General features: G+C 43.8%; 1 protein-coding gene and 2 long non-coding RNA genes across 3 annotated transcripts; 2 read left to right on the forward strand and 1 right to left on the reverse strand.

Moving 5' to 3' along the window:
- Positions 1-1,832: 1,832 nt before the first annotated feature.
- LOC112846169 (uncharacterized) lies at positions 1,833-6,994 on the forward strand. The gene is made up of 2 exons (XR_003219019.1): positions 1,833-1,930; positions 3,596-6,994. It is a non-coding gene; the product is annotated as an uncharacterized LOC112846169 (long non-coding RNA).
- Positions 6,844-22,149, reverse strand: LOC109201533 (E3 ubiquitin-protein ligase TRIM21-like). Its single transcript, XM_019357248.2, has 2 exons — positions 22,040-22,149; positions 6,844-8,714 (listed from the first exon to the last, which is right to left on the reverse strand). Exon 2 carries the CDS (start codon positions 8,703-8,705, stop codon positions 7,047-7,049), a length of 1,659 nt encoding a protein of 552 aa, XP_019212793.1. The 5' UTR covers positions 8,706-8,714; positions 22,040-22,149; the 3' UTR covers positions 6,844-7,046.
- Positions 9,901-11,697, forward strand: LOC102078203 (uncharacterized). Its single transcript, XR_001223639.3, has 3 exons — positions 9,901-10,141; positions 10,427-10,491; positions 10,830-11,697. It is a non-coding gene; the product is annotated as an uncharacterized LOC102078203 (long non-coding RNA).
- Positions 22,150-22,182: the final 33 nt, after the last annotated feature.

Below are 22,182 nucleotides of genomic sequence, written 5' to 3' on the forward strand. Positions count from 1 at the left end.
AAGGACAATTTGTTTCTATCAAACCACTTCTTTAATATCTTTAACTCTTGTGTGATCACCTCCAAAACCTGTTGAAATTCCACACCTGAACAAAGTATATTGGTATCATCTGCAAAAATTACAAACTTTAGTATCTTCGATACTTTACAAATATCATATATATACATAATAAACATTTTCGGTCCCAATACTGATCCTTGAGGTACTCCACATTCAATATCCATCAATTTAGATTTAAACTCATTTATTTGTACATATTGCTGTCGATTCATCACATAGCTTTTTATCCAATCCAATACTGCACCCCTAAACCCATTTTTCCAGTTTGATTATTAGAATTTTGTGGTCAACAGTATCAAATGCTTTTTTTTTTTAGCTCTAGAAAGACTCCAAGTGCATACTTCTTGTTATCCATACATTCTGTTATTTCTTCCATTAAATCCATCAATGCCAAAACTGTTGATCTATTATTTCTAAACCCATACTGGCAATTTGCCAACAATTCATGTTTATCCACAAAGCAATCAAATCTTTGTAGAAATAGTTTTTCCAGTATCTTAGAAAACTGGGAGAGTACCGACACTGGTCTATAATTTGTAAAACAATGCTTTTCACCTGATTTATAAATGGGAATAATTTTTTGTGGAAAAACCCCTTCCTGGAAAGACAAATTAAAAATATATTGTAGCGGTTTTACAATACCATCAATTACTCTCTTTACCGTTACCATATCAATATCATGACAGTCAGTACTTGTTTTGTTCTTAAGTCCACTGACAATATCATATATCTCCTTCTCTTCCACTGCTCTTAAAAACATTGAACTTGCATTCCTTTCAATGTTTCCTCCAGTCTCCCTTCTATCATATCAACCTTTACCAGATGAATCATTTGTTTCAACATACGTACGAGGCACTCATACACAGGGCAGAGTTCAGATCTTCACTCCTGTTTTCAGTCACTGTGGACAAAGAGCTGTTACACTCACCTTTGACACTGAGAGTCACTGATTTCTGTAGCAGCATGTGTCCATCCTTGCTGTAGATGGTGCAGGTGTAGACTCCACTGTCAGTGAGGTGGAGGTCTTTCAGGGTCAGACTGAGGTCTTTAGTTGTCAGTGGGTCTTTGTTCATCTCAGTGTGACCTTGTATGTGAGGCTGACTCTGGCCTCTCTGATACGTGTGGACCGTCACATTCTCATGTCTCCACAGCAGAGTTACATCCACAGGCAGGTTGTCTTTGATTCTGAAGGGCAGAAGGACAGACTTTTCCCCCTGGGTCACCTCCATCATCTCCACCTGCAGAACTGACAGCAGAACATGAAACAGACAGACATCAGTGAGGTTGATCCTCCATCATGTCCTCTGCTGTGTAACCAGCAGCTCTTCATCCTGTTTTCAGTGTCTCTCTGACTTGGAGCTGAACTGATGTGTGTTGATGTGTGACGCTGCACAAACAGCTGTACAGCTTTTAGTCTCACTCAGCTGGAAACAGCTGGACCCACACACAGGTTTACACATCTGGGATTCAGAATATTTTTCTCACCTGTGACATTTAGTAACACTACTTTGTGTAGCAGGATGTATCCACCCTTGTTGTAGACGGTGCAGGTGTAGCCACCATGGTCACTAAGTCGGGGGTCTTTCAGTTTCAGACTGAAGTCTTTAGTTCTCAGAGGATCTTCATTCATCTCTGTGATCCTGGTCCTGTAAGAGATGCTGGTGTTCATTGCTCTGATACACATGGACCGTCGTATTTCGGTGTTTCCACTTTGACGTCCTGAGGAACATCATTTTTGTTTTTTCTTTGTTTGTTTTCTGTTTTCAGCGTCAGACTGAGGTCTCTGCTTCTCGTGGGTCTTTTCTGTATTTCTGCTCCTTTAACACAGCTGTTCTAACACCTCAGATACACCTGGACCAAATCTCCTCAGGTGAGTAAACAATGCCTTTAAACGCTGTGAGCTGAAGAAACATTCTGAGCTCTTGTCTTGATGCTTGATGCTCAATCATCCAGGTGAGTAAATCCCCAAAAGTGGATTCTGTTCATCTGGAGCGTTTTCAGTGGGAGGAACATTTCTTCACTCTGATGAAATGACAAAATGTTTCTTCCACTGAAAATGTTACGTCCAGATGGACAAAATCCAGCTTTTGGGATTCTGAGATCTTCATTAACCAAAGGATCCTCCTATCAGAGCTCTGCTCTATCTATATTTCAGGAAGTACAGGATTTCCTTCCCATCTTTCAAAATAGGGAAAAATCCTGAGCTTTCTTAGGCACAGGCCATGTTTTGAGGTAACTTAGCCTTGCCAAACATCCAGGGATTTTATAGGAAAGGACACTAAGGAAGAAATCTCTACAACCAAATCAAGCCAACACTGTAGCCAATTCCCTGCATTGCTATTAGGCATGCAATGTAGAGAATTGGCTGGAAAGACAGCTGTAGCTGGAAAGGATTTACTGCAGGTCAGTGTGGTGAAAGATAGAGATGTACAATGGGGCAAAAAGTATTAGTCAGCCAACAATTGTGCAAGTTCTTCCATTTAAAAGATGAGAGAGGCCTGTAATTTACATCATAGGCAGGGACGACTGAATCTGCAATAGGTAAGCAGCTTGGTGTGAAGAAATCAACTGTGGGAGCAATTATTAGAAAATGGAAGACATACAACATCAAACATTGTCTCCTGTAGCTGGTATAGTCAGATGATTACAGTGTTTAACTTGGATTATATGCATTTATGTTGTCTTGGAGTTACAAGAAAACTCATGAACATGTGGATGTGGCCAAAGTACCTGCAGCTCGGCTGTCCAGGCAGACTGTCGGGGAACTTTCAGTAAAGTTGAAAGAACTGGGAACTTACACACCAATCCAGTTTAACCGCAGGCCAAGGGAGTAATCAGAGTGATCAGAAACTGATAGATGGAAAGCAGCAGAGCTTCAATACTTTATGTTGTGTGCAGGGCCTGTGCTTAGGAACAGCATACCAGTAGAGTTCTATGATAACTTTGTTTTCTGTTGCATCTGCTGTTATTTAAATCTAAATCCTCCAGCTGTCACCTTGACCCTCTGTTATGATCCTCTGAGGCTGAAGCATCATTAACGTGCATGATCCACAAGCTTCAACTAGGATGTATAAATGTGTGCAGTGATGTGTGTGAAGCCTTTGAGGACTCACGGTGTTATTAGCTGTTAATGAAACACAGCTTCAGACGTTCAGTTATACGAAGCTGTGAAGGGCTGTCAGCAGGTGATGGCTCAGGTCACAGCCCACCTGTGTGATGTCACTGAACACCTGTGTACCAGTGTGAGCGCTGCTTCAGCCTCTGCAGTCGTGATGTGTTCATAGGAAATCAGACAATCCTGCGTCCATGGACAGAAGTCAAACAGTGTTTAGTCTTGGTCACAGGTCCTCTGATGTTCACACAGAGTCACACGCTCAGTCTGAGGAAACTTTGTGTTAACATGTTTCTGTTCTTATAAAAACAGCTGATGATTTTACAGAAACATGATGCAAACATGAGAATGAACAAATGATTTTTATTAACAGACACTGTTTATTTTTCACTTTGCATGACGTCATCAACACTGTGACACCAGGGGGCGCTCATCACCAGCTGAAGAAGTGTGCAGTGATAATGGGGGGAGACGCAGTATTGTGTGTACTACAGTTGTACTGTGGGTACTGCAGTAATGACACCTGGTCACGTCAATCAGAGGTCACTAAAATCAATATTGAATCAGTAACTTTGCTTTTCTCTGGTACCTCCCCAGTCGGACCAGGAGTGACATGTTTAGCTGCATGTTCTCCTCTCAGGGTACCAGGTGGGGATGGTGGAGGTGACAGAGGGGGAGGAGTCTGTCCTGTGGCCCTTTAAAACCACACCTGGCCTTCCTCAGGACGTCACAGTGGAGTGGACTCTCACTGAACCCAAACCCATGAAGGTCCATGAGAGTGGAAACAATCAGCCAGATAAACAGGACCAGGATTACAGAGGTCGCACAGAGACCACTTCAGTCTGACCCTGAAAGACCTCCACCTCACTGACAGTGGAGTCTACACCTGCACCGTCAGCAGTAAGGATGGATATGTCCTGCTGCAGAAAGTGGGGACTCTCAATGTTATAGGTCAGTAAACACATCACAGGTCTCAGTGAATGCTGCATCAACAGCAGCTCCACCCTCCTCCTCCTCCTCTACAGGAGAAACTTTCTGTTTTTCCATATAATCTATGATTATTGTTCCCACGGCGACACACACAGCATCATGACCTGAACAACATGATCCCTGATCTGATGTTATAATCCTGTATTTACATGTGTGTCAGTTTTGGCTGGCGGTCATATGTCCCTTCCAATAACACGACGCGAGACTGGAATAAAATGTATCCATGGACTGGAAAACTTTATTAAAGAAGACACATGTTAACACAGCACAACACCAACTAAAAGCAAAATGGCTTCACTTATACTCTAAAAACTAAACTAAACCAGTAAACTCTACAAGACATGCTGTGTAAGTAAACAAACAACAACAGTTTGGTCTGCATTTATTCAAAGATCATATCCCACAGACTTAGTTTAGAGGGTCCACACTGTCTGCACTGTATATAGTGAAGTCTGCAAGTTTTTGAACAGTGAAATTAGTTTTGTGCCCAAATTATTCTGCAGATCATCAGAATAAGTTATTGGCCATGTTTGCAGAGCCCTTTTTAAAAATATGCTTTCATGACATTATCGTGTGTGGGGTGGTGGTCAGAGCTATCCAGACTGACCAGGGGGACGCTGAATGTAAGAAAAAACATGTTTTAATAAAGCAAATAAGTTGTTGTTCTAAAGAATCTGATTGTTTGCTTGCAGGACACCAGCAGAGATGAGTCCTCCGTCACAGAAGTATTTATATATGTTCTATTTCTATTGTATATATTAATCAGCATCTGTGGGTGGACAGCAAAAAATTTCATTGCACAGAGAAATGCCTTTTCTCTTGTGACACATGACAATAAACACTTTGAATCTTGAATCTTTGAATCTTGAAGACGGTCACCTGCAGGTCAAAGGTCATTGCATGTCCAACCCACATCCACTGCCACTAAGTTAAAGACTTTCTTCAGCACTTACATTTGACCACCTCGATCTATGACAGTCATTCAGGCAGTGATGCCTGGACTGGAAACAAGCATCCTTACTAAGCATACTGTTTTGCATTTCAAAATAAAAGTTGGGCTTATTTTGATGCCATTACAGGAACTGCTGTGAATTCTTCTTTTTGAATCATTACTTAGTTAAGTTGTGGAAACTAATGAGGTTGTACGTTCATGTTGGGAGAAGAGAGCCAGAATAATCTTATCTGTACGACTGTTTCAGGCTGATCCTTGGTGTGAGGCAGACTGTTGTCACACTGGGATCCTGTAAACTTGTCATTTCACCTGCTGAAGGAAATCTTTTTAAATCTTTTTCTCCTGAATTCCTTCTGAAAACATTTGAACACAACAAATTGGTGACCCGACGTGATTTTTTGGGTTGGAAAGGAGAAAAGGAGGATTGGAGAGGCTCCTGACGGAGCTGCTGTCAGACGCCAGAAGTGGAGGAAACTGATTCACCCTCACAGACGGCCTTCAAAATAAAGGTACGCAGAGCCTGTTATATCAAAAGCTGCAAAATTGGACATAAACCAAATTAAAATGTGAGCGGTGAGAGGTTACAGTGTTTATATGATAAGATACATGTTTAATACATAAAGTTGGAATTACAAGTTAGTAAGAAGGTTTTTAACAAAGGTTTAATTTAAGCCTGAAGTTTAAAGGTGAAAGAAATTTCAAGGTTTATCAAGGCTAACATGGAAATAGGTCAAAGGTTAAGATTAAGGATTAAGATGAATCAGAAAATTATGTAATGAAATGAAAATATGAGTTAAAGGAATAAATAGGTCAAAGGTCAGATTAAGTGAAATTTTAAGCCTTTGTTAGTTAAACCAGATAAAATAATCGGAATAAACGAATGGAGGAAAATCGCAAAGATGTTGTGATCAAAGCTCTTGTAAAATAGTTTGAACGGCATAAAGAAAAATACGTTTCAGTATATTGTATGTTTTAGCTAAAACCACTGTAGACACTGGTAGTGACCTCAAATCATTGTTACTGAAGAAGGAGGAATTCCACCTTAAACAGTAAAGTGTTCTTTAACAGTACGACATTGATAGAGTTTGTTTGTTTGTGTGTTTGAGAGTTCAGACTGAAAGAGATGCACAATTGTGTGTGTGTGTGTGTGTGTGTGTGTGTGTGTGTGTGTGCGTGTGTGTGTGTGTGTGTCTGCAGCTGTTCTTTGTGTTGTTGCTGGATCGTTGCCTCAGGGGGAAAGTTGTGTGTGTGTTGAACATGCAGACTAACAGAGACTGCAGCTGTCAGCAGCCACACACACTTTATATTCTTCAAATCAAATCACAGTGAAACATGTTCACTGACAGCTCAGCTTCAGCATCTTATTCATGCTGTGACTGCAGCCGTTCAACTCTGTTTCTCTTTAACCCAAATCATCACAACATGGAAATATAATCATCAAAATGATGTGACTGGAAGGATGCAGCAGTCTGTGCTCCACCTTTCTCCTCCACACCTGCAGGTGGAGAACATGGATGCATGAATCTCTACAGAGTTCTTTGAATATTATCCGTCTTATCAGTTTTCAGTGAACAAAAATCCTCACAGAGCCAAAATAAGCAGTTTGTATCCAACATAACTCAGCTGGACTCTGATGCTCCGTATAACAGCCACACATGAGTCTGGATTCACTCAAAGCGTTGAACAAACTTTATTGTAAATGAAGCTTTTGGACATTTATTCTCTGATATTTGCTCTTCAGCTCGAGTCTCCATCAGTGGGAACATTTCCTGATTCAACTTTTCTTCTGTTCAAATCAAACTCCATGAGAATCAAAGTGTGAATCAGAGTCCTGATGATCAGATTCTATAGAAACATGGAGACTGTAGAGGATTTACACTCAATATGTTCATTTGTTCCCTTCAAGAAAAATCAATCATTCATCAAATAAAATCAGTCGTTGATCGACTCAGTTTGATTGACAGGACAGATGATCAGAGGTGCAGAGTTTTTACCACCCTGATTCATATAGGGTTCGAAGTATGGGTGGAGTTTGTGAGTGAAGGAGCAGCCAGTAAAGGAGTAGATCAGAGCTGCAGCACCTACATCATAAAAGGAGACCAGACCCTCCTCATAATCCACAAACACCCCCACCTTCTCAGGACCAGGATGAAGACAGAGGGGGAGTGGTGAACCAATAAGAGCTCTGTACTCATTTCCATTTCTCAGCCACACAGTCCAGAAACCATTCCGAGGTTTCAGTGTGATTTTTCCCTTCCTGTTGATCGACTCTGTGGCCACTCCTAAATCCCAGTCAGTCTTTCCTTTAACCTGAACCTCAAAGTAAAATCTGCCTGAAGAGAAACTCTGCTCTCCTAAAACACAAGGACACAGAGAAAATCTCTCTGGGTTGTTTGGACGTTTCTTCCTCACATCACCACAGTACACTTGTTTTCTATCATCAGACAGGATGAGTTCAGGATGAGCTGTATCAGGATCCAGAGTCACATCCACCTCATACTGCTGCACCCTCTGCAGCTCAGCCTCAAACAGCTTCTTCTTCATGGGTTTCCAGACTGTCTCCTCCAGCTGAGCCACAGCTCTCCCCACAGTCCCCTCATATGATGGTGGACGGACTCTGACCTCTGTCCAGTCCTTGCTGGGTGGAGCAGCTTTCAGGGAGGAGAAGCTTTGGAGGAGGTGGAGGTGGTCTTCAGAGCGTGAGAGCTGCTCCACCTTAGAGCTTCTCTCCATCAGCTCAGAGATTTCCTGTTCCAGATCTTTGATGAGACCTTCAGCCTGTTTCTCTGTAGCTTCCTGTTTGTCTTCGATCTCCTTCATGAGCTCCTTCAGGCGTCTCTCAACAGACTCCATCAGAGCAATGAAGACCTGAACACCTTCTGCTTTCTGTCTGTTTGCAGCATCTTTACTCATCTTCACCGACTCTGTGATCTCCTGAATCTTCAGTCGTCTCTTCTGGATCATCTGCTGAATCTCAGCCTCTGTCTTCTCCAGCTCTGCCTTCTTTCCTTCATATTCTTCTCTCAGAGGAACAAACTCGTGGTTCTTGTGGTCTAAAACAGAGCAGAGCATGCAGACACATGTCTGGTCGGTCTTACAGAACAGCTCCAGAAGTTTATCGTGCTTCGTGCACATCCTGCCTTCCAGGTTCTCCACAGCATCAATCAGCTGATGTCCTCTCAGACCTTTCTTTGTCAGATGAGGCTCCAGGTGAGTCTGACAGTAGGAGGTCTGACACACCAGGCAGGACTTCAGGGCCTTCAGTCTGGTTCCAGTGCAGACGTCACAGGGAACTTCTCCTGGTTTGGCAGCTTGTTGCTCTGAGCTGCTGCTGCTGGCTTTCTGCTGAGCTTCACGTCTGAACTGAGCAACCATCTCAGAGATGAAGGTGTTGACCCTCAGCTGAGGTCTAGTGTAGAAAGTCTTGTTACACATGGGACACTGACAGCTCTGACTCATGTCCCAGTGCTGACTGATGCAGGTTTTGCAGAAGTTGTGTCCACATGGTGTAGAGACTGGATCAGTGAACACATCCAGACAGATGCAGCACAGAAACTGATCTTCAGATCGCAGATTGCTGGCAGCAGACATGTCTGCACTCTGAGGGAGAAAGAAAAGAAACACATTTGATTCAAAATTCACTTTAAATTTCATTTTTAAAAAGAGAGAAACAAGCGTCAGTAGTCTGAGGAGCTTGGAAAGAAAAGCGTCTGGACTTCTTTGAGTTTCTTTTCATCACAGAAGCTTCTTCACCTCATCCTCAACACAGACAAGACCAAGGAATTAATACTGGACTTTTGGAAGAACCCCCTCGTCTGCAGCCTCTTATCGTCAAAGGGACGGAGGTGGAGACGGCAAACAGCCACAGATTCCTGGGACTGCAGGTTACATCAGACCTGAGCTGGACTCTCAACACTACAGCAACTGTGAAAAAAGCCCAGCAAAGGCTTTATTTCATTAGGCTGCTCAGGAAAGCCGGCATGAACCACCACCCTCTCACCCAGGCCTACAGAGGACTGATAGAGAGCATCCTCACCGCAGGCATCACTGTCTGGTATAGAACAGACAGAGAGGAAGGCTCTGCAAAGAGTCATAAAGTCTGTGGAGAGGATTATAGGAACAAAACTTCCATCCATGGACCTTCTGTACACACAACGCTGCCGAAAAAGAGCAGAGAGAATGATAAGGGACTCACACCATCCAGCTCACTCTCTGCTCAGGCACAAAAACTGCACATACAAACTGAGAAACAACAGAGCGGACAGCAGCATCACACACAGAACAAGATTCTTCAATAGCTTCTTCCACACAACTGTCAGACTGATGGCAAACGAAAAAACACAGAACACTTAAACTAACACAGCGCCTCATTTTGAATGTATGATCAATTCACTGACCAATGGGCAATACACTCACAACAGACTTGTGAAACAGATCTGTGGAACAAATGTGCAATACTGTGAGTGCAATAAGAGGTAGAGAACTACAAGCTCTCTGTACATTTTCTTCTTTTTCTTTGTATATAGGAAATAGTACAACTACCCTACTCCGGACTTTATTTCTATCCTTCTGCTTTTTCCTTCTTTATATTATTATATTGTTATATTGTTAAAGTGTGATTTTACTTGAAAGGCTCTGCACAAGATTTCCAATGTACATGGACTGTTGGTAGTAATGGGATTTCCGGCTCTTGTTAGAGAACCGGCTCTTTCGGCTCGGCTCACTAAAAAGAGCCGGCTCTTTCGGCTCCCAACCGGCTCTTCAGGTTGTTTTGTTGCTTTAATTAATTTATTATTAACAATAATATAAAATTATGCACAAAAAGAATTACTAATGTAAAAAAAAAGTGCTTTTATTTATATATGTGTAACAGAGTTAGAAAATAGCTTAATGAATTTCCTCAAAATTGATGTGCTTTGTGAATAGTTGGAGCCACCTGGTGGACAAATACCGCAACTGCAACTGTTAAGGTTCTAAATTGCTGCACAGCGCATGCCTCAGCAAAGAAAAATACTCCCGAGCTGGTGGTAGGTGCTTGTGAGCGACACTGTTGTCAATTGTGTATGTGTATTAATTAAAACATTCTTATAGTGGTAATTGTCAACATGTATTTTGATTGTAAGTAGTACTAGCATGTATCCTGAAAGTTACAGGCATTTTGATGCATGGGTAGTAACTTTATTCACGAGTAGCATTTTTAGTTAGCATGCTAAGCTAAGCTAATACTCGTTAGCTAGTCAGGTGCTTTTTGACTTGCACTCAGCTCTAATATTTCTCTGTGTGATTGTAATTGTTCTAATTCTTTTTAACAGAACTGAATGTTGCAGTTGCTTTGCACAGTATTAATGACAACTGTGTGCTGTTTTCTTTGTACCAGGTAGGCGCTGTTAAGTATAAGTTTTAATTGATGCTGTTGTATAGGAAAAAAAAAGATATTTATAATAGAAAAGCTGTTTTATATGTTATTGTTGTTTAGGAGAAAGGAGAAAAATAAATAAATAATATTGCTACTATACGATCACAGGTTTGGTTTCAGCTAGAACTTTTAAAAGACTTTGTTGATGTTGTGTTGTATAAATATATCCTAGTCGTTTGTTAAGTGTTATGTTTGAAAAGAAAAAAGCAAAAGGAAAATACTCCCAAGCTGGTGAACTGAATGTTGCAGTTGCTTTGCACAGTATTAATGACAACTGTGTGCTGTTTTCTTTGTACCAGTTGCCAGAATAAAGAGGGAGCCCAGAGTAAGGGCAAGTCCAGCGTTGCAGTGCCGTCCTTCCTACATGGGCATATCACACCACTTGCACGATAGACTCACAGAACAGCAACAGCTACATTGGTGCCGTGACTCTGTGATTTGAGATCAACTTGATGCAGATCTCCAACCCAGGTTGCATTGTATTGTGCTTTAAGATTCATCCATTGCTCGTCTTGGACTGTGAATTACGTTGAGGTACTGGACTGTTTGTTCTTTGGTTTGATGGGACTCTCTCTGGACTGCTTGTGCTGACACCTGCAACTCTGAATATTTGTTATTGTCTACGTTTTGTTTTTTTCTTGCTTTTCCTTTTCTCTGTTTATATGCTAATATGGCAAGCAAATTCCAGCTGAGTGATATATGTGACAATGTTCGCTCCTCTGTTGGGCGGGGTAGAGGTGCAGCACGTGCTCATTTACTGTCACATGGGTCAGTTGGGAGGGATGAGGGAGCTTCACCTGTGTTGCCTGGGAGGGTTGGAGCCTTTGGGTCGGGTGTAGATCCAAATGAGTCTCCCGTGGTGCAATTTTTGCGGGGCGAAGCACGTCACTCCACTCCCAGTGATGGGAATGACACATTAAACCAGTTTAGTGACGTGATCTTTCAGCTTGGTTTACAGATAGGTGAATCTATTGTGGCCAGACTTATGTCTAGTAGAGCTGTTGGTGATGTTGACCGAAATGATGCTCACTCACATGACCAGACTTCCCATTCGGGTGGCGATACGAATATGCCAAGTGAGAACACTCAATTCAGCGTTATTGTAAAATCCGACAGGGAGCCTGTCATTTTCAGGGGTGATGGTACAGACAAGTACACAGTGACTGAATGGGTTGAGCTAATGAAATCATACATCAGAAAGCAGAGTCTTGATGTGTCGTTGCAGACAGAGGAGGTGATGGGGAGGCTAATGGGGAAAGCCAGGGATGTAGTTAAGATAGGCTTGAGAAGTGATCCTGCGCTTATTACTTCCTGCGCCCCTGATGTCATATTCAACATGCTGATAAGGTACTTCAGCAACACTTCCTCTTGCCTACCTCTGCAGGACTTCTACTCGACTCTGCCTTCTCACAGGGAGAATCCTGTTGATTACTGGATACGCCTCAACAAGGCTGCTGATATGGCTGAGGAAGGTTTGAAGCATCAGGGCAGACGAATGGAGGACATTGGTGGTGAGATCGCTAAAATGTTTGTGAAACACTGCCCAGATCCTGAGCTTGCATCTGTGTTTAAGTACAAGCAGATACATGAGTGGACGTGCAAGGAGATTCAGGAGAGGATAGATGAGTATCGGCGCGAGAGGGTGTCTTCTGTGAGAGTGCGCGTGGTTGAGGCCCATGCAGCAGCGCTAATTCGTGATGACACGCGTGTTGAGCTCTTGAATAACGATGACAGGAAGTCTTCTGGTGTTGACTCACTTCCTGCCTCACCCCCGTCTCCTGGGGTAGGACCCTCTGTCTCACCCTCTCCTCTCTTGTCCCAGACGCAGCAGATGTTTCTCGCTCCAAGCTGTCCCACAGTTCCTCTTCTATTGTCACAGGATGGGGAACGGAATCCGACGACCTCATCTCGGAATGGATGTCAGACTATTCCCCTGCATTACCAGAAGCAGTCTGCTCTCCCTGCTCCTGAGCAGCAGTTCCCCCACAGTCAGCAGTCCAGCGATAATGCTGTGCTTGGCGAGATGATGTCAATGCTCAGGGAGCTGCTGAATAAAGTGAAGGCTGGGGATGGACATTCCCCCTCACGGCAGGGTGGCAGACGAGTACAGAACCGGGCCCCTTCGTTCAATGGCAGGAGCTGTCAGGTCTGTAATAAAGAGGACCACACTACACAGTTCCATTGCCGCTTCACCCGACTGTGTTTCACATGCTTTCAGCCCGGTCACACACGTCGCTCGTGTGCCAATGGGGCCTCTACGGGTGACAATGCCCAGGGAAACTAGACGACCTGTGCTTTGAGGGAGGCTGTGCAGGTCATGAGGAACACTCCCACACACATGATGCAGCAGTGCTGTATGACAATGTAAAGGACTTAGACAAGTCTGAGAGAGTTATTTTTCAGGACACACAGAGAATCAGCAGCAGTGACAGCCTGTTCTACACTCCTGTAATGATCGGAGGCAAGGCATCCCTTGGTGCTATGTTGGATAGTGGTTCAATGGCCTGTTCCTTGAGTGAAGTAGCACTGCAAAGGCTTGCTGCTGCTGGTGCTATTGATTTGAGCAATCAGGGGGCACCCACTGTTGTTTTTGTTGGCTGTGGTGGTGTGCGAGTGAAGCCTAAATCAGTGGTGGAGCTCGACATGGAAGTGTATGGGTGTCATATCTTGGTTCCAACCTTTGTTGTTGAGAATCAACGAGATGACTTAATTGTTGGCTCGAATGTCATCAGACATTTAATCCGTCAGTTCAAGAAAGATGCAAGCTACTGGGAGGCAGTTTCGACGTCGGGTTCAGGACATCAGGAACTTGAACAGTTCCTCTCTCTGCTTGCTGGCCTGGAACGCTGGTCTGGTACTGAGATACCGGACAAAGTGGGCACAGTCAGGTGCAACAGGGCTGTCACCCTGCCAGGTAACAGTGAGTTTCTTGTATGGGGGAAACTTCCTAAAGATGTTAAGATATCTCCCGGCTCTACTGTGGTTACTGAGCCAACCACCTCTCGCTCTGCACCCAGGGGCATCATGGTCGCTAGAGTGGTGACTCCTCTTTGGGGAGACAGGTGGGTCCCACTCAAGCTCCTCAACATCACAGACAACCCTGTTATTCTGCGGAGGAATGCCAAGCTTGCTGATGTCTACACCTGCCTTGCATTGGAGGATATGGAGGTTCCGGAGTTCAGTCAACAGTCTACTCGTACAGAGCCCACTGGGACATCTGTACCCACAGTGGATGTTGGTACTGTACAGGAGAGGCTGGACCGTGTTGGCCTGGGTGACCTGGACCTAAAGTCCTGTGATGTGTCATCGGACTGGCAAGAAAAGTTGGCTGACCTTGTGGTGAATTACCAAGATGTCTTTTCTCGCCATCATCTGGACTGTGGTGAGGCTAAGGCCTTTGTACATAGGATTCGACTGACAGATGACAGGCCATTTCGTCTCCCCTACAGGCGTGTGCCTCCTGCCGAATACCACAAGCTCCGCCAGGTTCTTAACGAGATGGAGGAGAGAGACATAATCAGGAAGTCTACTAGCGAGTTTGCCTCACCTCTTGTGAGTGTGCACCGATTTTCGGTGGCTCAACAGGCGAACGCTAAAGGACGCTCATCCTCTGCCACATCAAGCTGATTGCTTGGCAGCCCTTGGTGGCAATGCGTTTTTTAGCACAATGGACTTAACTTCTGGCTTCTATAACATGCCGCTACATGAGGAGGATCGCAAATACTCTGCATTCACAACACCCATGGGTTTGTACGAGTATAACCGCCTCCCTCAGGGTTTGTGCAACAGCCCAGCCAGCTTCATGAGAATGATGACCTGCATTTTTGGCGATCAAAATTTCCTCAGCCTGCTGTGCTACCTTGATGATCTGTTGGTCTTTGCACCATCTGAGGAGTTGGCTTTGGAGAGGTTGGGAATGGTTTTCAGCCGACTTCGCCAACACAACCTGAAATTGGCCCCAAAGAAGTGCTGGCTTCTCAGGAGGTCGGTGAAATTCCTCGGGCACATCATTAATGAGTCTGGTGTGTCCACAGACCCTGCTAAGGTCGAGGCTGTCAGCAATATGACCATTGCGGACCTAATGGAGCCTGATGGGATCACCCCGTCACAGTCCCGTGTCAGATCATTTCTGGGGATGGTAAACTATTACCAGCATTTTGTGCCCAACTACTCTGCCTTGGCAAGGCCTCTCTTTGACCTTCTGTCTGGCCGGAAGCAGAAGCGCAAGGGGCGGGCACGTGTGGGCCGTGCTATGCAATCTCGGAAGCTGACACCTACTGACTGGACACATGATCATCAACAGTCATTTGAGGATCTGAAGGCTGCTTTGGTGTCCTCAGTGGTTTTGGCTCATCCTGACTTTGCTCGCCCTTTTGTCTTGTCCACCGACGCCTCCTTGGATGGGCTGGGAGCAGTTCTTTCACAAGTTCAGGAAGGTGATTTTGTGGCTAGACCAGTTGCATTTGCCAGTAAATCCCTTTCCCGTGCCCAGCGGAAGTACCCTGCTCATCGCCTTGAATTCCTTGCGTTGAAATGGTCTGTGTGTGACAAGTTTAGCCACTGGCTCAAGGGACATGCCTTCACGGTGTGGACTGATAATAATCCGCTTACACACATTATGACTAAACCTCGTCTGGACGCCTGTGAGCAGCGGTGGGTGGCGAAGCTGGCATCTTATGAGTTTGATATCAAATATGTCCCTGGTTCTAAGAACATTGTCGCAGATGCACTAAGCCGTCGACCGTTTGTAAAGTTGGCTGTTGGAGAGAGGTTGCTTTGCTGCCCTTATAGCGACCTAGTTGGAGAAGCTCTTCCCATCTCTGTTGGCTCAGTACAGGAGGCATTTCGACAGTCGAACTCCAGTCGACATCTCTTCGACGGCCAGGTCGAGGAGGAGCCTAATGTGTCAGTGCATGCTAAGAACCAGTCCTTGACTAAAGAAGAGGTCTCTGCCATCTTTGAGACACATACCCTTTGGGAGTCGGGTGCCAGAACGCGTACTGTTGACATCCTCCAACAGTTTCCACAGCTACTTCTCCCTGAAACAGATGCTCAACCAGTGTTCTCTGAGGGTGAGCTTCGTGAGGGGCAGATGAGTGATCCTGTCCTCTCGAGAGTGTTGTACTTTGTGGAACGAGGCCGTCGACCTTCCAGGAGGGAGAAATCCAGTGAGTGTGCCATGGTCATTAGGTACCTTAAACACTGGGACAAACTGACGATGTGTAATGGTGTCCTTTACAGAGTATCTAGGGATCAGGTCTCCAAGAAGAAGAGATACCAATTTGTTGTCCCTGATGCCCTTAAACCCGAGGTCCTCCAGGGCACACATGACAATGCTGGTCACCAGGGGCAGTTTAGGAGCTTGTCTCTGGCCCGCCAGAGATTCTTTTGGCCGCACATTGATAGAGATGTGAAGGATTATGTGCGACAATGCCAGCGGTGTGTCGTTGGTAAGGCAGCTGATCCTGAGGGGAGGGCACCCCTGGAGAGTATCAAGACATCTGCACCTTTGGAAATTGTGTGCATTGATTTTTGGACTGCGGAGGATTCTAACAAGAAACCTGTTGATGTGCTGGTAGTGACGGACCATTTTACTAGGATGGCCCAGGCCTTCCCTTGCCGAGATCAGTCTGCTAAAGAGGTTGCGAAGCAACTCTGGGACAAGTATTTCTGCATTTATGGATTCCCAGAGAGGGTCCATTCTGACCAGGGGGCATCATTCGAAAGTCAGCTGGTTGCTGAGTTGCTCAGGGTCGCTGGTGTGAAGAAGTCTCGGATGACACCGTACCATCCAATGGGCAACGGTAGTGTGGAACGTTTCAACAGGACACTGGGCAACATGATTCGTGCCCTCCTTCCTGATGCAAAACACGACTGGCCCCGGCGCCTCCAGACCCTGACATTCATGTATAACTGTACTGTGCATGAGACAACAGGTTACGCTCCTTTCTATCTCATGTTTGGTAGGGTCCCCCGTCTTCCAGTTGATGTGCTGTTCAAAAACATACTGAAAGATCCTGAAATCAGTTGTTATGATAGCTACGTGGTGTCCCTGACAAAGGATCTTCAAGAGGCAATGGCTATTGCTCAAGGACATGTTGACAAAGAACAGAGACGTCAGGCTGAGCTCTATAACCGACGTGTGAAAGGGAACTTGATCGCTACGGGTGATAGAGTCCTGGTGTCCAACAGACGTGAGAGAGGGAAGCGAAAAACAGCAGACAGGTGGGAGTCCACCATATACACTGTCATTGGTGTGAACCCTGCTACTCACACATATGTGATCAAGAATCCTATGACTGGACAGGAGAGGGTTGTGCACCGTAACCTGTTGATGCTTGTTAACTTCTTACCTGTGGACGTGGACAGTCACGCAGATCGCACCTTTCAGTCTTCTTCTGAAGCTGGATCTGGCGACGTCATGGATGCGACGGGATTGCTGTCTTTCTCAGAAAGTGGGGATTCTGTGAACAGAACTCGGCAATGGGTTGACAATTTGTCGGCTGCATGTTCGGACAGCTGTGAGGGCGCTGAGCCCTCTAGTCGTGTTATGAGCATGGCTGATGAGCCTGAGAGTGTGAGTGATTTGCACCATCAAGCCGGTTCAGTGACCTCTGAACGAGGCTGCTTACTGGCCCCCTCGACCATCACTCAGGGAGGGAACAGACAACTCGCGCCTTCCAACCAATCTGGTCCTGACGATGTACAACCAGTCAGATCTCGTTTTGGACGCATTGTCAAACCAGTCAATCGGTTGCTCCATGTAATGTCCACTCAAGAGGTCGTCAATGATGCAAGTCAGATAATTGGCAAAGTCTCTAAGTCAATACGTCAGGCTTTTCAGTAAGGTTTTTCTTCTACATTGTGGGTTCCAGTTTGGTGTATTCTTTGTTCCATTCTGGTTTGCCATTGCACCACCGTGTTTAAACTCCGGTCCCGATGCAGGGACATTTCTTTTTCTGTGGGGCATGGTTTGTGTGGGGTGTAGACGGCATCCCGCATCCAGCAGCTGGTAGTGAGTTGGCGCCGCTCACTCTGCTTCATCCTTTTGGGGATACTTCTTGAGTTGGTGTGTCTATATAACCATGTCGGGTCTGTTTTCTTTTGGGTCTCTCTTTTGTTTTGTTGATTTTGGTGGATGCTGTGGGTTGTGCATCTATAATTTTGAGCGAAATTCTGCGGGGGTAGATGTAACAGAGTTAGAAAATAGCTTAATGAATTTCCTCAAAATTGATGTGCTTTGTGAATAGTTGGAACCACCTGGTGGACAAATACCGCAACTGCAACTGTTAAGGTTCTAAATTGCTGCACAGCGCATGCCTCAGCAAAGAAAAATACTCCCGAGCTGGTGGTAGGTGCTTGTGAGCGACACTGTTGTCAATTGTGTATGTGTATTAATTAAAACATTCTTATAGTGGTAATTGTCAACATGTATTTTGATTGTAAGTAGTACTAGCATGTATCCTGAAAGTTACAGGCATTTTGATGCATGGGTAGTAACTTTATTCACGAGTAGCATTTTTAGTTAGCATGCTAAGCTAAGCTAATACTCGTTAGCTAGTCAGGTGCTTTTTGACTTGCACTCAGCTCTAATATTTCTCTGTGTGATTGTAATTGTTCTAATTCTTTTTAACAGAACTGAATGTTGCAGTTGCTTTGCACAGTATTAATGACAACTGTGTGCTGTTTTCTTTGTACCAGGTAGGCGCTGTTAAGTATAAGTTTTAATTGATGCTGTTGTATAGGAAAAAAAAAGATATTTATAATAGAAAAGCTGTTTTATATGTTATTGTTGTTGTTGTTTAGGAGAAAGGAGAAAAATAAATAAATAATATTGCTACTATACGATCACAGGTTTGGTTTCAGCTAGAACTTTTAAAAGAAAGACTTTGTTGATGTTGTGTTGTATAAATATATCCTAGTCGTTTGTTAAGTGTTATGTTTGAAAAGAAAAAAGCAAAAGGAAAATACTCCCAAGCTGGTGAACTGAATGTTGCAGTTGCTTTGCACAGTATTAATGACAACTGTGTGCTGTTTTCTTTGTACCAGTTGCCAGAATAAAGAGGGAGCCCAGAGTAAGGGCAAGTCCAGCGTTGCAGTGCCGTCCTTCCTACATGGGCATATCACACCACTTGCACGATAGACTCACAGAACAGCAACAGCTACATATGTTTATATATAAATATATGTGGTGGCCCCTACAGACAAAGCACATACAAACTCCAAAACACATTTCTAGCATTAACTGAACTTCCATATCAGAGCTACCTAGATCACTTAAATTACACAATTGAAAGCATATGTGTATTGTTTGTGTATTTATACACAAGCACTCATATATATTCAAATAATTTAATTTTTTTGCAGCAGGTCTACCTGTACTAGGTGCACCTGCTCCTTGTCGTTTCTATCTCTGACTTCATGTCCTCTACAAGAGTTTCTGTTTTTTTTGCTAGTTCTTCAAATGTTCAATAAAAACATGTATGCTAATTCATAACGAAGAAAGCTTTGTAATGAAGACTGTCATTTCCAAAACACTGCCTGCCCCCCCGCGGTCCGCAGCGCTGTTGAAAAGGCTGTGGAAGTCCCTGTATTAAACATGTAGACCTGTGACACAAAAATCACCAAACTCGGACCACCACAGACTGTTTTCCTTCGTGGTGATGAAGGAAAACGCTGGGTTGGCATGTAAAAGGGCATTTATTCCCTTCAAGGACCTGCAGTTCCAAAAAAGTGCCCCTCCAACAGCCAAACCCATCTGTTCTCTGATTGGATTGTTACATTTGTGATTGACATGACATTGACCAATCAGATGAAAGGAAGAAAAATAGGGTCAAAATTCGTACTTGTAACTTGCAGGGTTACACACAAACCTTTTTTACACACACACAAATTTTTTTTACACATACAAATCTTTTTTACACACACACAAATTCTTTTTACACATACAAAACTGATTTACAAGTACAAAATATTTATGACCACATTTTGAGCCCATAATTTTTTATCACAACTTTGGTTTTACGTGGCCTATCAACACAATTTAAAAACTGGTATAAAGTCCCCACTTTTTCCGTCAATTGTTCGTCTGTCCTGCTCATATCTCCAATGGTTGTACACGTTGTCATTAATGTGGCTTCACTCCATATCAGCATATCGCTTTGCTAGCTAAAACACCGGTGTCGGCACATAAGAACACTGTCATAGCTGTCATAGCCTATCAACCACGTTGATTGCGTACATACGAATGTAAATCGCATTATTGGCTGGACTATGGGATAAGGTGGCATCTACTGATGGGATTTCCGGCTCTTTTTAGAGAACTGGCTCTTTCGGCTCGACTCACTAAAAAGAGCCGGCTCTTTCGGCTCCGATCCGGCTCTTCAGGTTGTTTTGTTGCTTTAATTAATTTATTATTAACAATAATATAAAATTATGCACAAAAGGAATTACTAATGTAAAAAAAAGTGGTTTTATTTATATATGTTTATATATAAATATATGTGGTGGCCCCTAGAGACAAAACACGTAAGAAACAACTCATAAAAAGCACGTACAAATTCCAAAGCACGTACAAACTGCAAAACGCATTCCTAGCGTTAACTGAACTTCCAAAACAGAGCTACCTAGATCACTTAATTTACACTATTGAAAGCATATGTGTATTGTTTGTGTATTTATACACAAGCACTCATATATATTCAAATAATTTAAAAAAATGTACATTTACCTTTTACTACCACACACCAAATCCGGTCGTTGGTACTTGCTGGCTTGTGTAGCCACTAGGTAACAAAACCTCAACACTGCGCCGAGCATCCTGGAGCACTTCTGTTGTCTTTTGTACATGTTTTGAGTTTTTATGTGCTTCTGAGTTTTTACGTGTTTTGGAGTTTTTATGTGTTTTGGGGTTTTTACGTGCTTTGTCTGTAGGGGCCACCGTAAATATACTATTATTTATTCACTCCACATAAAATGTAATAAATAAATCATATAATAGAAAAAACAACTATTCACATTTCAACTTTAAATTTGTAAAAGGAAAAAGCTGAAAATTTAAATAGTTAAAAGTGAAACAACACAAAACACTGCAAACCACAACACAATTAAATATAAATTAAAATATGAAAACAAAAAGAAGATGCATATTCTCTGTCATATGGGCCTGCACGAATAAACTTTCTGAATCCTTTATCATCCGCAACTGAAAATAGTTGCGGATGATTACTATACCTTTCTAATGTGACGTTGTTGTCCCTGGCTCTCTTTCTCTCTCTCTCCCTCCCGCTCTGTTCCTGTGCTACTGCGACTGTAACTACCGCCCCTCCCCCCTCTGCCCAGCGCAAAGCACAAGGCTCGAAAGCGGAGTGAAGCGGAAAAAAAGTGCGAGAGAGAGGGTGAGAGAAGGAAAAAAAAAAACCCACGGCTTGCGATAAGGAGCTGGCTCGCGTCGTTCACATCAAAGATCCGGCTCTAAGAGCCATTTCGTTCGCGACTGACACATCACTAACTGTTGGTCCATGTACATTGGAAATCTGTTGGTCCTGTGTGCAAATGTCAAAATAAAAATCTTCAATTTTCAGTTCTAAGAGTAACTGGTGGAAGCAACACACTCAGACACAAACTGGTTCATCCCAAACACAAACTTAACAACGTCGTGTCTGCTGTACAGTGCAGCGTCCAGATGAACAGAATAACTTTTGGGGATGAACATAAATACAGTCGTTAAAAAGATGTGAAATTGTTTGGCTGACACGGACATTATCCCACATTCTTGACTTTCCTGCCCAGCGAATGCTCCTGACACAGGGGAAACAGATCCTGTTGGAGATCCCTACCTTGGCACAACGCCTGCCATGGTCTTTGCACACTTAACACAATAATGCATCATGTTGTCAGCTTTACTGTATCTTAGCCAGAGAAACTGGACAGGCCGCTCTCTTCCAAATGTTCACACTTCCCCCTTTTACTCTCAGTGGGCTCAGAGTCCATCTTATGTGGCTCATTATCTGATGCCGTCTCCGGACCAGTGTTAGACATAACCTGAGAGGTTGATGGCTCCATGTCAGAGCACTGGCTATGAATTTCAGACGGATCAGGCTTTAACAAAAAGGTTATCAATCGCTCTTTTCATCTTTTCTCATTACCTACAGCTACATCCACTCCTATCAGGCCTAGACTGCTCACCTCTGCCGTGTTGATTCAAAGAGACGGAAAGTAAATAAACAGCAGACAGAAATGAGGCGCCTGCATTTCACGCAGGCGCAGTACTGGAACGTAAGCATTTTCGTCTGGTTCAATGTGGATGCACAACTCTGAAAACGACTGAAAACGCTAGTATGGAGGCGGAGCGCTTTCAGATGGAAATGCTGTTTTCAAATCTATCCAAGCTAGTGTGGATGTAGCCTAAGTTGCACCATGGAGAAATGAGGTGGCACTCTAGAGCCCTGATGAAGTGAACAGAGTGAAGATTTGTGTAGAAACAGGAAGTGTGATCAGCTGCACTCACCACTGTTGCTGAGAGAAACCTGATGGACTCCAGTGAATCTTCTTTTAGAGACAAACAGGACTCAACTGCAGCTCTGCTGCTGCTCTCTCACACAGTCACTTCTGGAAAATGACGTTGAACTTCTTGTCTTTGTTCCCCCTCTT

The sequence above is a fragment of the Oreochromis niloticus genome, linkage group LG3 (genome assembly GCF_001858045.2).
Source record: "Oreochromis niloticus isolate F11D_XX linkage group LG3, O_niloticus_UMD_NMBU, whole genome shotgun sequence".
NCBI classification, from domain to species: domain Eukaryota; kingdom Metazoa; phylum Chordata; class Actinopteri; order Cichliformes; family Cichlidae; genus Oreochromis; species Oreochromis niloticus.